Below are 12,536 nucleotides of genomic sequence, written 5' to 3' on the forward strand. Positions count from 1 at the left end.
TTATCATTTAGCTTGAACAATGGTAGCGCAGATGCATATGTCATAAATACACACCCCAAACACACACAGCACATAATATTTATAAATGATTTATAAAAATTTGTAAATATTTATAAAAATTTAAATATATATGTATAGTAAAGAATGGCTCAAAAGAATTAAAAAGTAGAATAAATTTAAGAATAGCTACGAACCAATTAAATAAAAAGTAACATGTGAAATAAAGTGACTTTAAAATAGACATAAAATTAGAAAGAGGAACAAATTATATTTATTAAAGACTAAAAACTAACGTTTCAACCGCAATCGGGTCATTTTCAAAGTTCAAGTAGAAGTATATAAATAGCGGAAAATAAAAATTAACATGCGTATAAAAGTCGAAAAATAATAATTATAAATAGTACTTCGCTGTCTAGGTCACAACATAAGTCGCATATAGTTGACAATAATGCCGATATTAGATCCATATACAAAATTTAAGCTGCGTGTCTAATACACCAAGAATATGTAGTTGTTAATCCTCATATTTCGAAAGTATTTCATAGATCATAGTGCAGAAAGATAAATTATAAGAGTCCGGTTCATGACCCAAACAAACGAACAGTCGTACAAACATATCGTAAGTCAAAAATCCAGATTCTACAGTGAAAACCGAAATAAAAAATTTAAATATTTTATAAATATTTGTGTGATTTTGAGGCATTCCACGTCAAACAAGATATTTTTAAATTACCGTCATTTTTAATTTTTTTTTTTAATTTGTTGACATTCTACAGATAAAAATAAGATACGTGTTTCGCGAAATAAATTTTTTACCGGGAAGGAATATCTAAATAAAAAAAATGCTAGCATCTTAAAAAAAGTTTACATTAAATATAATCCCGCCAGAGTTCTTATATCATATGAGGTGTTGGAGGTATTTACATCCTAATTATTAAAAGAGCTGGTGACGATGTGTGGTACTGGATTGAATATTGGTGATTTAGACGAAGGAACGGGCAGAACAAAAATTAAGAACAAGGATAAAGATAAAAAATTAAGAACCGAAAAAAATCGTAAAATTTTACCAGTTCGATTACGGTTTCGGTTCCGGTTCACTAAAAAAAAAAAGTTCCAGAACGGTTTTTTGATTCCGACTTCGATTCTGTCCGCGAGTTCCTAGTTTAAATAGTAAGAACTTAACTATAGTTCGTTTATTTGGAACTGAGCATTAACTTGTTTAAGTGATAGAGATAATCGAAATTCTAACATATTACTTCTGCATGTGCAAAATTGTTGCACTAAATACACCGTTTACCTTGGTAAAACTTTTGTTTTTATTTATTTAGGCGAAGTCAAAAAAATCTTTAATATGCCGAAAACTAGTACAATACCTGGTTTGGTTTATCTGCCGGCGAGAGATAATCCGTCAAAAACCCCGATGGGTTTTATCGATGCTAGAAGAAAAGTCGACGGCGCGGAAGGATTATGGAGGATCGGAAACAAACTTTATGATTTGGAAACCTTCGTGAAATCGCACCCAGGTGGATCTGAATGGCTTCGGATCACGAAAGGAACCGATATCACTGAATTGTTCGAGGTATTGAATTGAATTCATTGCAGAATTAATTATAATTCATATATCTTGGACAACATTATCATAATCAGTCAATTTTTTGCTTGAAGTTATCAATCATTGTATTTTTAATTAGTCATTACTAGTCATTATTTATTATATTATTATTATTATTATTATATTTTTATAACAATTTTTATATAATTGCTTTTCAATAATTTTATTTATATATAAACCCACGGCTGTATAACTTTCTATTCGCTCTACTTCTTTCGTTTTTATATTATATAATTTGCAATATTCCTTGAAAAATTTGAGATTTACCGCTACGATTCCCGTGTTCAGAATTTTGAATCTTAACATTGTTTCCGTCATGTAGGCCCACCACATTACCGACAAGGCTGAACGACTTTTGCCCAAATTCTACGTTCGGGAAGCCACAACACCACGGTCGGTGCCTTTGACTTTCTTGCCAGACGGCTTCTATCGTACATTCAAGAGACGGGCGACCGAAGCTTTGAAGAAGGTTAATTTTCATAAATCGTCTACAACGACGAATCTCATCACCGATTCCTTAATGACAGCGACTTTCACGTTAAGTCTCATGGCTGCCTTCATCCACTCCTATGCTATTCTGATCCTTGCCGGTAAGAAACCATGAAATCTATTTGACGTATGTGTGTGTGTGTGTGTGTGTGTGTGAATTATAATTAAGATATAAATAAATTAGCTAAAGAATTGAAATAATAAATATATATTCGTTAATAAGAGTCATAAAAATAATAATAATTGTAATGCTTAAGAAATGTTAAAAGCAACGATGAGTTTTAGATGAATATATTTATTAATTAATTAGCTCTATATTAATTATAATTATTAAGCGTGAATGCATTAATCAATTGGTTTATTTGATGACAATTTTAGGCCTTTGTTTGACATGGACGGCTAACGCGGCACACAATTATTTCCACATGAGAGACAATTTTCGTATGTATTACTTCGATCTGAGTATGCTATCTTCGAAAAATTTCCGCATCACGCACGCAATGAGCCACCACATGTACCCCAACACCATATGGGATTATGAGATGTACGTGGTCGAGCCGTTTGTACAATGGATGCCTCGAAAGGATAAATCCTACTTAATGGGAGTGATAAGCAAAATTATCAGTCCCATCGTCTGGATGTTAATGTATATTGTGGAAGGCATAAAACGGTAATAGAATCATTCCATATTCTTATGTTATAATTAATAGAAAGGTTTTTCGCTTGTATCTTCACTTTGAATTCTTAATTAAACATCTGCTGTGTTAATTCCAATTATGATATCGCGTTTGTCGGCGCTGAAAAATTTGTTGAATGGATTTCCATTTCTGTCTCTCGCACTAAAAGATTTAATTATTTTTAGATACTATTTAGTGTACAAGTATGGGGTTTTCGAATTTCGTGATTTTATGCCATTCTTGCTACCTATATCGATGAGTTTGGTAGCGCCCAAGATTCTCATTGCATTGAAGTTATGGTTGATAATGTTGCTGATTAGTAGCACTTTATTCGGCTTAATCGGCTTCAACGCGGCCCATCATCATCCTGATATCTTTCACGATGGCGATATCTACAGGTTACACATCATTCGCGTTTTATTTATAATAAATCATTGAATCAATCAGATCTATCTATTTTTAGAATCGATTAGATCTATTTTGTTTTCCTCCATTCAAAGATAATTCAAGTAAAATAATTTAATTTAAAAAAAAATTGATTTAACTTTAAATTTAGATCTATCATTAATTCAATTGATTTAATTTTCATACAACTTTGATTTTATCTTTAATTTTCCAATTTCGATTTGGATTTTAAAATTAATCCGCCTAGCATTAATCTCAATTTTAATTTCGACGCAATCTTAATTTTTCAATAACAAAACATTTTTGTTGCTTTGCAAAATGCTCAAAGGAAATTTTTCGTAACTTTTCTAATTATTACAATATTTCCAAGAAATGACATGGACTGGGGTTTGCTCGAGTTGGACGCCGTGCGTGATCGTGTGGATATCGACAAATCATTATTCCTAATTATTACGAACTACGGCTCGCACACGTTGCACCATCTGCTACCCACAGTGGACCATCACTACTTGCCATTATGCGTGCCTGCTTTTCTGAAGACGTGCGAGGAATTTAACGTCAGCTCGGATAAGTGGACGCAATGGAAGCTTCTAAAAGGACAATTCAGACAGATCATGCGAACTGAAGTGAAGAAGAATCACAGATAATGCTCATCTTCAACGAAATAACGTGCTCAATCGCGGATGTTGAATTGTTATGTGCATTACGTATAATTTCTTACGTATCAGTTTATGATGTAAGCATAAGCGCTTCGGGCAAACATGTTCCATACAGCACATTTTATACAAGAGACATCTTAGGTCCTTAAGACGTTCAGAGGATATACAGATATTCTTTGGACATCTTTAGAAGGTCTGTGCTGTGTAGAATGTAAACGAGATAACTAAAGTAGTTAAATTACATGCATAATTCTAAATAAGTTTTATGAGTAGAAGTGAAACTCAAATCTGGATATAAAATAGAAAAATAAATTGACAATGATAATTCTATTTTATTTTAAGAAACGAAAAAATTTACGGGAATATCTCCACTTAAAATACTTTATCTATTAAAACCAAAAATTATTTTTTATGATTATTTTTGTTGTACGATTGTGTTTTATATAATAAATTAAGTTGATAATTAAACAACTAAAAAATTTCTTCTCGTTTAAGAAGATCGATACTTGATGTGCAACGAACTTATAAGGTTGGAGCACAGGGTAAAGGCTGAAGTATTGGCCTTTGCATAACGCATAATGCATAAAGTTTAAGTGAATCAACCAATCAGAGCCTTTCCTTTCCATGAAACGAAGGACTCCAATTAATTATCTTATGGACTTTCTATAATAAGTTATTATCTAAATTTTAAGGTCTTGCGCACACAATGGAGGAAATATTAGGAATAGGAATAAATATTAAGATTTCAACCTATCAGAAACCGTGTATTCCGGTATAACTGGTATCTGGTAGGTTGAAATTTTTATATTTATTCCTGTTCCTAATATTTGTTCTATTGTGCGCAGGCCCTAAGTCTTAAATCATAAGAAATTAACTAATCACAGTCGAATATGAGAAAAATAACTGATTGGTCAATTTCTTATAGCTTAAGACTTACAGTTTAGGTAATGACTTATTGTAGAAAGCAACGACATATATACATAGACCAAGCATTCCCATGTTTTTCAGTGGTGGGAGTTGAAGCCGGAAATTGACAGTTTATGTGGCGTTTTAGGACCCGTGCTATTTCATTCTCTCGCACTGCTCTCATCAAAATAGAAAGAGACACCACGGGTCCTAATCCAGCTTCAAGCTACGGACAGAATACTTGGTCTATGTATATATGTCCTTGGTAGAAACCCTATTATACTTCATGTATTATACGTTTGCAAAGGTTTTGTGCTCCGACCTTTACTCTAGAATCTTGGATTTTATGAGCGGATGATCGACAAGCGGGGCAACTTAGTTCTTATCTTTATTTATTGCTTATTTACTTTAATAAATACATACTTCGTCTCTCTTTATAAATTACAATTAAGTTTATAGGATACGATATCATTCGGATGACACGTGTAATGATACGCGCTGTTGATCAAATCGTTCATCGCGACTCGCTTTCGTTCTGCTTCCCGCGAGTATATATCCTTGTTCTCTTTTCTCGATCTCGTTTTCAATTTGCGCTCGACTTTTTTGCTCGCTATGTGTTTGTCGCAACTCGCGAGAGCGTGTATTCATAAATATGTATTCGTCGCTATGTAAATATTAATATATCTGTGTCGCGCTGGCTCTCGCCCTCTCATCGTCCTCTCGCTCGATCTCTCTCGCTCACCCACTCTCACTCTCCCAATCTCTCCCTCTCTTTCTCTCTCTCCCTTTCTCTCCTTCGACTGTCAGCTCGAGTGGTGAAGAAAAACGCGTCCTCGCCTCTCTTCACTCTCGCCCTCAATCCTCTCCTTCTCGAGCGAGCGCTAATTTTTCCACTTTTTCTCTTTTTGACCGATTAAACAATAACATTTATTATCGAGAAAAATGACGAGAATTCAATGATCCGGATGTGATGATACTGATTGATCGATCGCTCGATTACGAGATGACGATGCCGTTGAGAGCTCCGAGCGAGCTCTCGGATTCGTTACATATACATATATTCTTCGTGTCTTCGTTCGACGATGAATTCGATGAGGACAATTATGTTTTTCCTCCTCCTCTTCTTCTTCTTATTCTCCGGATGTATTTTTACTGTTGAATTTTTGATTCTTTTTTTTTTGGTTGCTTTTACTAATTATTTACGCGAACCTCGGAAGAAGCTTTACAGTTCACCATCGGGCTGCATGTCGAAGCCGGGAAAACGGCGAGGTAATAGGGGACCATCTAATTCAGGTTTTAACATAGGTCGGTGTGGCTGAAAAAACAGAGATACAGAACTGTGAATTTCTTATGAGTAATAAATATAAATACGGTGAGATATTCGCGCGAATTTTACAATAGAATTTTGTACGGATTTGTATAAGAAGGAAAAAAGGGGAAGAGGGACGAGTGACACGTTCTCTGTGTCGTTCCTGCTTGTGATCCAATGTTCTTTGTTTTTCTAACCCCCTGCACTCGAAATGCGCGAGTGGGATCGCAATGACGCACCGAGGGTCGTGACACCTCTATTTTGCCGCGTGATAAACGCAACATGTGCATTTCTTTTAAAAACGGGACATTTATCTCAGACACTCGTAACTGGTGAGTATTAGTTACATTTCTTTCTTTTTGAAAAATCGAAATTAAGTCGCAGTTCCTGTTGATAGCGAACTGTTAGCGTATTGTTAAATATAATTTCAAGATCAACAATGACGATGTACATTGGCGAGGACACTGGAAGAATCTACCTGCATTAAAAAAATCGAATAGACGAAAGTCTGACTCAAATAAGAGCGAGCGTGAATAAAAGAGACTTAAATAAATCACGAGAATTTGAGGAAATTGATACATATCAGAAATGTATAAAATTGTTTGTGGATAATCTCAAAAAAATTCATTCATAAAAAGAAATGTCTAATTTTGCTGTCAGATTAGCGAGAAGTATTAAAAATGTGCGAAATACTATGCTTTAAACACATGGAAACCGATATAATAATAATCGCACATTTGAGAAATTGAAATTTTAAATTTATCCATATATCTAAAAAACAATAAAAGTCATATCGTGATAAATTTATCTCTTCGATTGTCTAACTTTTCAGATAACTAAGTATATTAATTTAATGTCTATATTGCAAATTTTATGTGAAGGACGTCCTGGGAACGTTCTTAGGAGGTAAACGTCTTTTAGAACATAGGACGTCGTCTTCTGAACGATTTTAAGACGTCTATGCTGTACGTATCAATATTCAATAAATAAATAAACCAGTCCAATTTATTTCTCAAATATTGGTTGATTCCGTTAGCTACTTTTTCACACACAGCTGATGCTCGGCTTCTAACTGCTCTAATTTCTAACGTCGTCTATACGGCGTTTACCAACTCGCAAGTAAATATTGTACAGAGAAAAGGACTAGGTGTGCGATTTACACAAAGTTAATGACGAAGAGCAAGCTCGGGACCACCCGAGAGGATGTTATCGGACACATAGGTGCAAACGAGACAATGATGGATGCAAGAGGGAGTCTCTACCGCGCGTGTTTCTCTCGCGTTTCGTAAACTCCTGCTTGTAATCACTCTCGCTCCCTCTCTCTCTCTCTCTCTCTCTCTCTCTCTCTCTCTCTCTCTTTCACTCTCTAACTATTCAGCCAACTATTTTCTTCTCTTTCTAAGTAATCGTCACACATCCCACGCGCTTACGACACCCCACGTGCACGGACTTACATGGACCAAGCGCGGTGTGTGTGCGTCTACTCCAACATGGAGGGCGCCGCCTTACGTTTCTGTTGCGGCTGCACACAGGAAGACACAGATCGCTAATTAGATATCATCATCGTCGATCTGTTCCCTAACATCGCTTCCCTTTACTCCCAATCCCGTAATCGAACTTTGAGATTTGCAATCACCGAACCTATCTTTCGTCCGCGCCGTCGATATTGATATTAATCTAAGTGCGATCAACTTCCAATCTTCTCGATGAAAAATAACTTTACTTTTTTTATTGTGATATCTAGCGGATACGTATATTCTCAATCTGACAAGATGTAACATATGTATATTTCGAATTTAAAATACATGTCGCTAAATTAAAATTCTTCTTGATCAAAGCTAAAAAAAGTAAATTAATAAAATTAAATAAAGTAAAATTAATAAATAAAATTTAATTTAAAAATCAATTCACTTCAAAGTAACTAAAGGCTATTCCTTTGGAGGATTAAATAAATATATCTATTATTTTATTATCAAGAATAAATTACTTTGAGGACGTCAAAAACGATATTTATTGAATTTTATCTAAATATCCATGTTAATCTTTAATTCGCAATGTTATTGTTTTTTTTGTAAAATTCTTCTGTAATACTATAAAATTAAATTTTTAGTCAATAGATATTCGCGGAAGATATTCAGCAACGAAAGAATTAAAAATGAAACGGAAGTGTATGACAGTGCACTTTTGACATCGCGAATTAAAGATTAAATATAAAGATGATGATAAGGTTGTCATATCAGGTTTAATAGCTTACCGCTGGGCTGAGTCCACGCGCGGCACTTCCGCCACGTCCCTTGGTGCGGAACTTGGTGATTGCCTGTTCAGCGAGGTCCGCCCTCTCCTCAGCTTCCTCGAGTTCCTGTTGCGCCTTGCGGAACTTGGCAAGATTCAACGCGGCAATTTCCTCCGCTTCCTCGATCTGTCTCTTATATGTCTTGATCTTCTGCTGAAGCTTGTCAACCAGATCCTGCATGCGCTCGTGATTCTTACGGTCCTCGTCCGCCTGGAAAAGATAAATGGGATCACTTCAATAAGACTCCTTCATGCTCGATAAGTGAATCAGATTGATGATAAAATCAAACCAAATAAATAAAAAGTAATTAAATTTAAAAATAAAAGGTTCAACATCTTGTGATAAATGTCCAACATCTCTCTTATCGATTGCGAAAATATTAATCTATTTTTTAAAACAAAATACGTAGATTGAACTTCCAATTCGAATAGATTTATGACAAATCGGAATTCTACCTGGAAGCTCAGCTCCTTGATGCGGCGCTCGGATTTGCGCAAGTTCTTCTGGGCGTCGGCATGTCTCCTTTGTTCGCCATCGAGCTCGTTCTCCAACTCGCGCACGCGTTGTTCCAGCTTCTGAATAGCCTTCTTGCCACCCTTGAGGGCATTCGCCTCGGCCTCGTCCAGGCGCACTTGCAACTCCTTGATCTGCGTCTCCAAGGCCTTGCGCAGCTTCTCCTGAGTCTGGGCATGATCCTGCTCAGCGCGTAGCTCATCGGCCAACCTAGCCGCGTCCACCATCGCCTTCTTCGCCTTCTCCTCCGAGTTCTTCGCCTCGTTCAGCAACTCATCCAAATCGGACTAATGGGTAAAGAAATGCAAGCTGTGTAAACCACTTATCCCTTTTATAAGAAATGTTTTATTAAATTATAGAAAATTAATCGACACTCACGTGGAGGGTCTGCAATTCGGCCTCGAGTTTCCTCTTGGCGCCAGAAATGGAGGCATTCTGGGCACTCAGTTCGTTCAACTGTTCGTGACAATCAGCAAGTTCCTGCTCGGCCTGGCGACGACCGCGATCTGCCTGTTCAAGGAGAGTGCGGCTTTCCTCAAGCTCGTTCTGCAAAGCATTAGCGCGGCGCTCCGAGATGCCAAGAAGTTCCCGGGCTTCGTCACGTGCTCTCTGCTCCTCCTCAAGCGCGGTCTGCACGTCCTTGAGCTGCTGCTGGTATCGCTTGATGTTCTTCTGTGCCTCAGCGTTTGCCTTGTTCGCGTGATCCAATGCGATTTCTAGCTCGTTGATGTCCGCCTCCAGTTTCTTCTTCATGCGCAGCGCCTCAGCTTTGCCCTGAAAACCGAATTATATTTCAAGATCAGATATGTCTTAATTTATTACAGTAATTAATATAACTTATTGCTTGCATGTAAAATTTTTGTTTCGCTTCGGAAAACGAAGAAATCTATTTTTCAGACACGGTGCAACGCTTACCTTGGCCTCTGCTTCGAGGGAAGCTTGCATGGAGTCGAGGGCGCGCTGGTGATTCTTCCTGGTGTTCTCGAATTCCTCTTCTTTCTCTTGGATGCGGCGGTCAATTTCCTGTCTGACCTGGCTAAGTTCAAGCTGACTGCGCAACACCTTGTTCTCTTCCTGCTCGAGAGCAGCTTCGGCCTCTTCCAGAGCTGCCTGAAGTTCGTCCTTTTCAGCCTCCAGACGCTTTCTAGCCTTCTCGATTTCGTGAATGTTGCGGCCACCTTCGCCGATCTGGTCCAGTAGGTCCTTCACCTCGTCGGCGAGATTCTTGTTCTCACGACGTACTGCCTCCAATTGTTCCTGGCCTTCCTCGTATGCGCCTAATCAATCAAACATCGATAATCAGAAATTAATTGCATAATTAGACAATAATAATATAATTAATAATGATATGATAATTCATCAATTGATTTTCTCTCACCTCTAAGCCTGAAGAGTTCAGTGCTGTAGTTACGGCACTCCTTCTGGCTAGCATCCAGTTCGGCAGCGAGATCGTCGACTTTGAGCTTCCATTCCCCGATAATCTTGTCGAAGGCTTTCTGTTTCTTTTCGGCAGCGTTGGCGATAGCAGTAGCGCGATCCACTTCAATTTGCAGATCCTCCACTTCAGTGGATAGTCGTTGTTTGGTCTTTTCCAGAGCGATAACCTTTTGATTGAGCGATTCAATGGTCTCTTCAGCCTCGGCCAGCCTGGCTTGTAGCTTTCTCTTCGCCTCCTCAAGCTCTTCAGCCCGAGCGACACCTTCAGATTCGTATTTGGTGCGCCAGAGCTGTGCCTCGGCATTGGCCTTGCTGAGTTGACGTTGAAGATCAGCTTTGCCCTCAGCCTCCTCCTCCACTTGCTCGCGGATGTTGTCCAGATCGTGTTCCAGATTGCGGAATTTACCGAGTAAAGTAGCGCGCTCGCGCGACTCTTCGTCCGCAAGCCTCTTGGTGTCTTCCAATTGTGTGGTAAGCGAAATCTTAATCTTAGACAGCTGACTGACCTGCGACTCGGCTTCCTCCAGCTGGCGTAACAGGTCACTGTTCTCGATCGATAGTTTCTTCTTCGCGGCATCGAAGTCGTTTAGAGTACGGTTCACCTCTTCAAGCTTGCCTTGAGTTTCGTTCAATTGGTGCTGCAATTGCTTGACGATCTTCTCTTGGGCGGCCTATATTTTGAAGAAAATTATATAGATTAATTTTTAAGTATCTTTATATCAAGCTCTCGTCTTTAGATAGTTATAATTGAAAATTTAAAAATACTATTTTTCATCGATCTCTTTAAATATGTTAAGTCCGGTTTTAAATATGAACCCCAACGTAGATTAAAAATAGACGTAATATTATATAGATTAAATAAATCAAGATAAAATAGAGAAAAATGGCCAAATCATTTTGGATCATACGAGAAATATATATTTCTTCCACGTCTCTAAAATTTTTTATTTTAATTTCTCAATCACAATAACGCGTTAAGAAGAGATCGTTGAAAAACGAACTCAAGTCGTTTAATAGACACACATACGAAAGCAATGCTGAGCAAGCAGGGATTATCGACTCACTCGTCAGATAAATGATTCGCGAACAATCCTGGGGAGAAGAAGGAAATCCATAGATCTGCTTCTCTGCGTCTCTGCACCTAGCGGAAGCTGTTAGTCGCGTTAGTTTTATTAACGTGGACCGGTATTGAACTTACCTTCTCGTTGCTCAGGTGGTCGCAGGATGTGCGCAAGTCGTTACACTCGCTATAGTACTGCACCTTCTCCTTTTCAACCCTGATTGGATACGGAAACAGTCAAAGGGATTACAAATGAATGATAATGATACGAATGACGTATAATTGACATTCCGGAATGCCGGATTAAATAACTTCACTATTCATGATTATTTCTTCATGCAGTCAATGGTCAGAATACAAGTAACTTCATTGATGAAAAGATAAATAAAAAACAATATAAATATCATTACGGAATTTTATTTACTTCAAAATAATTTGAACAGAATTGAAATTTAATCAATTCAATCTCAATTTATAAAAATTAATTAAAAATATAATATCAGTGCACATATTTATTTTATTAAATATTTTTATCCGATTAAGAATAAAGCATATTAATAAATTTCTTTTGCGAAAATATTTAATCCAGCATTCGTAACACAGCCTGACAATTCAAGCAACAGACTTTGCAGAACATATTTTTCTCCGGGGATAACTCCATTCTAGTAATCACATTTTTTTTACGGATCGAGGGGACTATCGAGGGATATTAACGGCGCAAAGGGTTTTCGAAAGTACGTTTAAAAGATGCATGAGAAACACTCTCGTCATTCCTCCTCTCTTTTTCAAGTACCTTCTCCCGAGAGACCTGATCCGTAACAGCGCGCGAACTGTTCAGCTCAGAGTGGATGTCGTGTCGACCCTTTTCGGCTCTACGAAATATTATGTTATAGTCCTGTTGTTTTTTCTATTTTTTCAATAAAAATCTAATAGCCGAAAGTTGAATCTCGTATCTCGTCGATCTTTCCAAATCTACTTTAACGTTACATAATTTTTTTTTTCTTCAGTGACTTTGGTTCTTCTATGTATTAAAATTTTTGTTAATCTCATTGAAAAGCTCCAGTTTTTCGATTTTTAACAAAATTCTCTTAACTTTTATTTACTGTCTCTATATTTCTTTCGATATTAAAAGAAGATAATTTGTTTCTTCCATTATTTATGTTTCACTGTTTTTCT

At 37.1% G+C, this 12,536-nt stretch overlaps 2 protein-coding genes across 36 annotated transcripts in view; one reads left to right on the forward strand and one right to left on the reverse strand.

The window, feature by feature from the left end:
* Positions 1-862: 862 nt before the first annotated feature.
* Cyt-b5-r (Cytochrome b5-related) lies at positions 863-4,231 on the forward strand. Its single transcript, XM_018512522.1, has 5 exons — positions 863-1,579; positions 1,935-2,202; positions 2,480-2,771; positions 2,964-3,176; positions 3,554-4,231. The coding sequence occupies exons 1-5, from the start codon at positions 1,352-1,354 to the stop codon at positions 3,828-3,830; spliced, it is 1,278 nt and encodes a 425-aa protein (XP_018368024.1). The 5' UTR covers positions 863-1,351; the 3' UTR covers positions 3,831-4,231.
* Positions 4,232-5,907: 1,676 nt separating this feature from the next.
* Positions 5,908-12,536, reverse strand: part of Mhc (myosin heavy chain) — a 52,815-nt gene continuing 46,186 nt past the window's right edge. For 20 of the 35 annotated variants that reach the window (XM_018512544.1, XM_018512536.1, XM_018512530.1 and 17 more), the window contains 7 exons: positions 11,499-11,577; positions 10,242-10,971; positions 9,779-10,140; positions 9,242-9,637; positions 8,806-9,150; positions 8,312-8,560; positions 5,908-6,063 (listed from right to left, as the gene is read on the reverse strand). In XM_018512544.1, the coding sequence (XP_018368046.1) occupies positions 5,971-6,063; positions 8,312-8,560; positions 8,806-9,150; positions 9,242-9,637; positions 9,779-10,140; positions 10,242-10,971; positions 11,499-11,577 (2,254 nt within the window). In that variant the 3' untranslated portion in view covers positions 5,908-5,970. Of the gene's footprint in view, positions 6,064-7,511; positions 7,580-8,311; positions 8,561-8,805; positions 9,151-9,241; positions 9,638-9,778; positions 10,141-10,241; positions 10,972-11,498; positions 11,578-12,153; positions 12,233-12,536 lie in introns of all 35 variants that reach the window. The other 15 variants (XM_018512524.1, XM_018512528.1, XM_018512527.1 and 12 more) reach the window with 3 other exon arrangements.

The sequence above is a fragment of the Trachymyrmex cornetzi genome, unplaced genomic scaffold (assembly GCF_001594075.2).
Source record: "Trachymyrmex cornetzi isolate Tcor2-1 unplaced genomic scaffold, Tcor1.1 scaffold414, whole genome shotgun sequence".
In the NCBI taxonomy this organism is placed as follows: domain Eukaryota; kingdom Metazoa; phylum Arthropoda; class Insecta; order Hymenoptera; family Formicidae; genus Trachymyrmex; species Trachymyrmex cornetzi.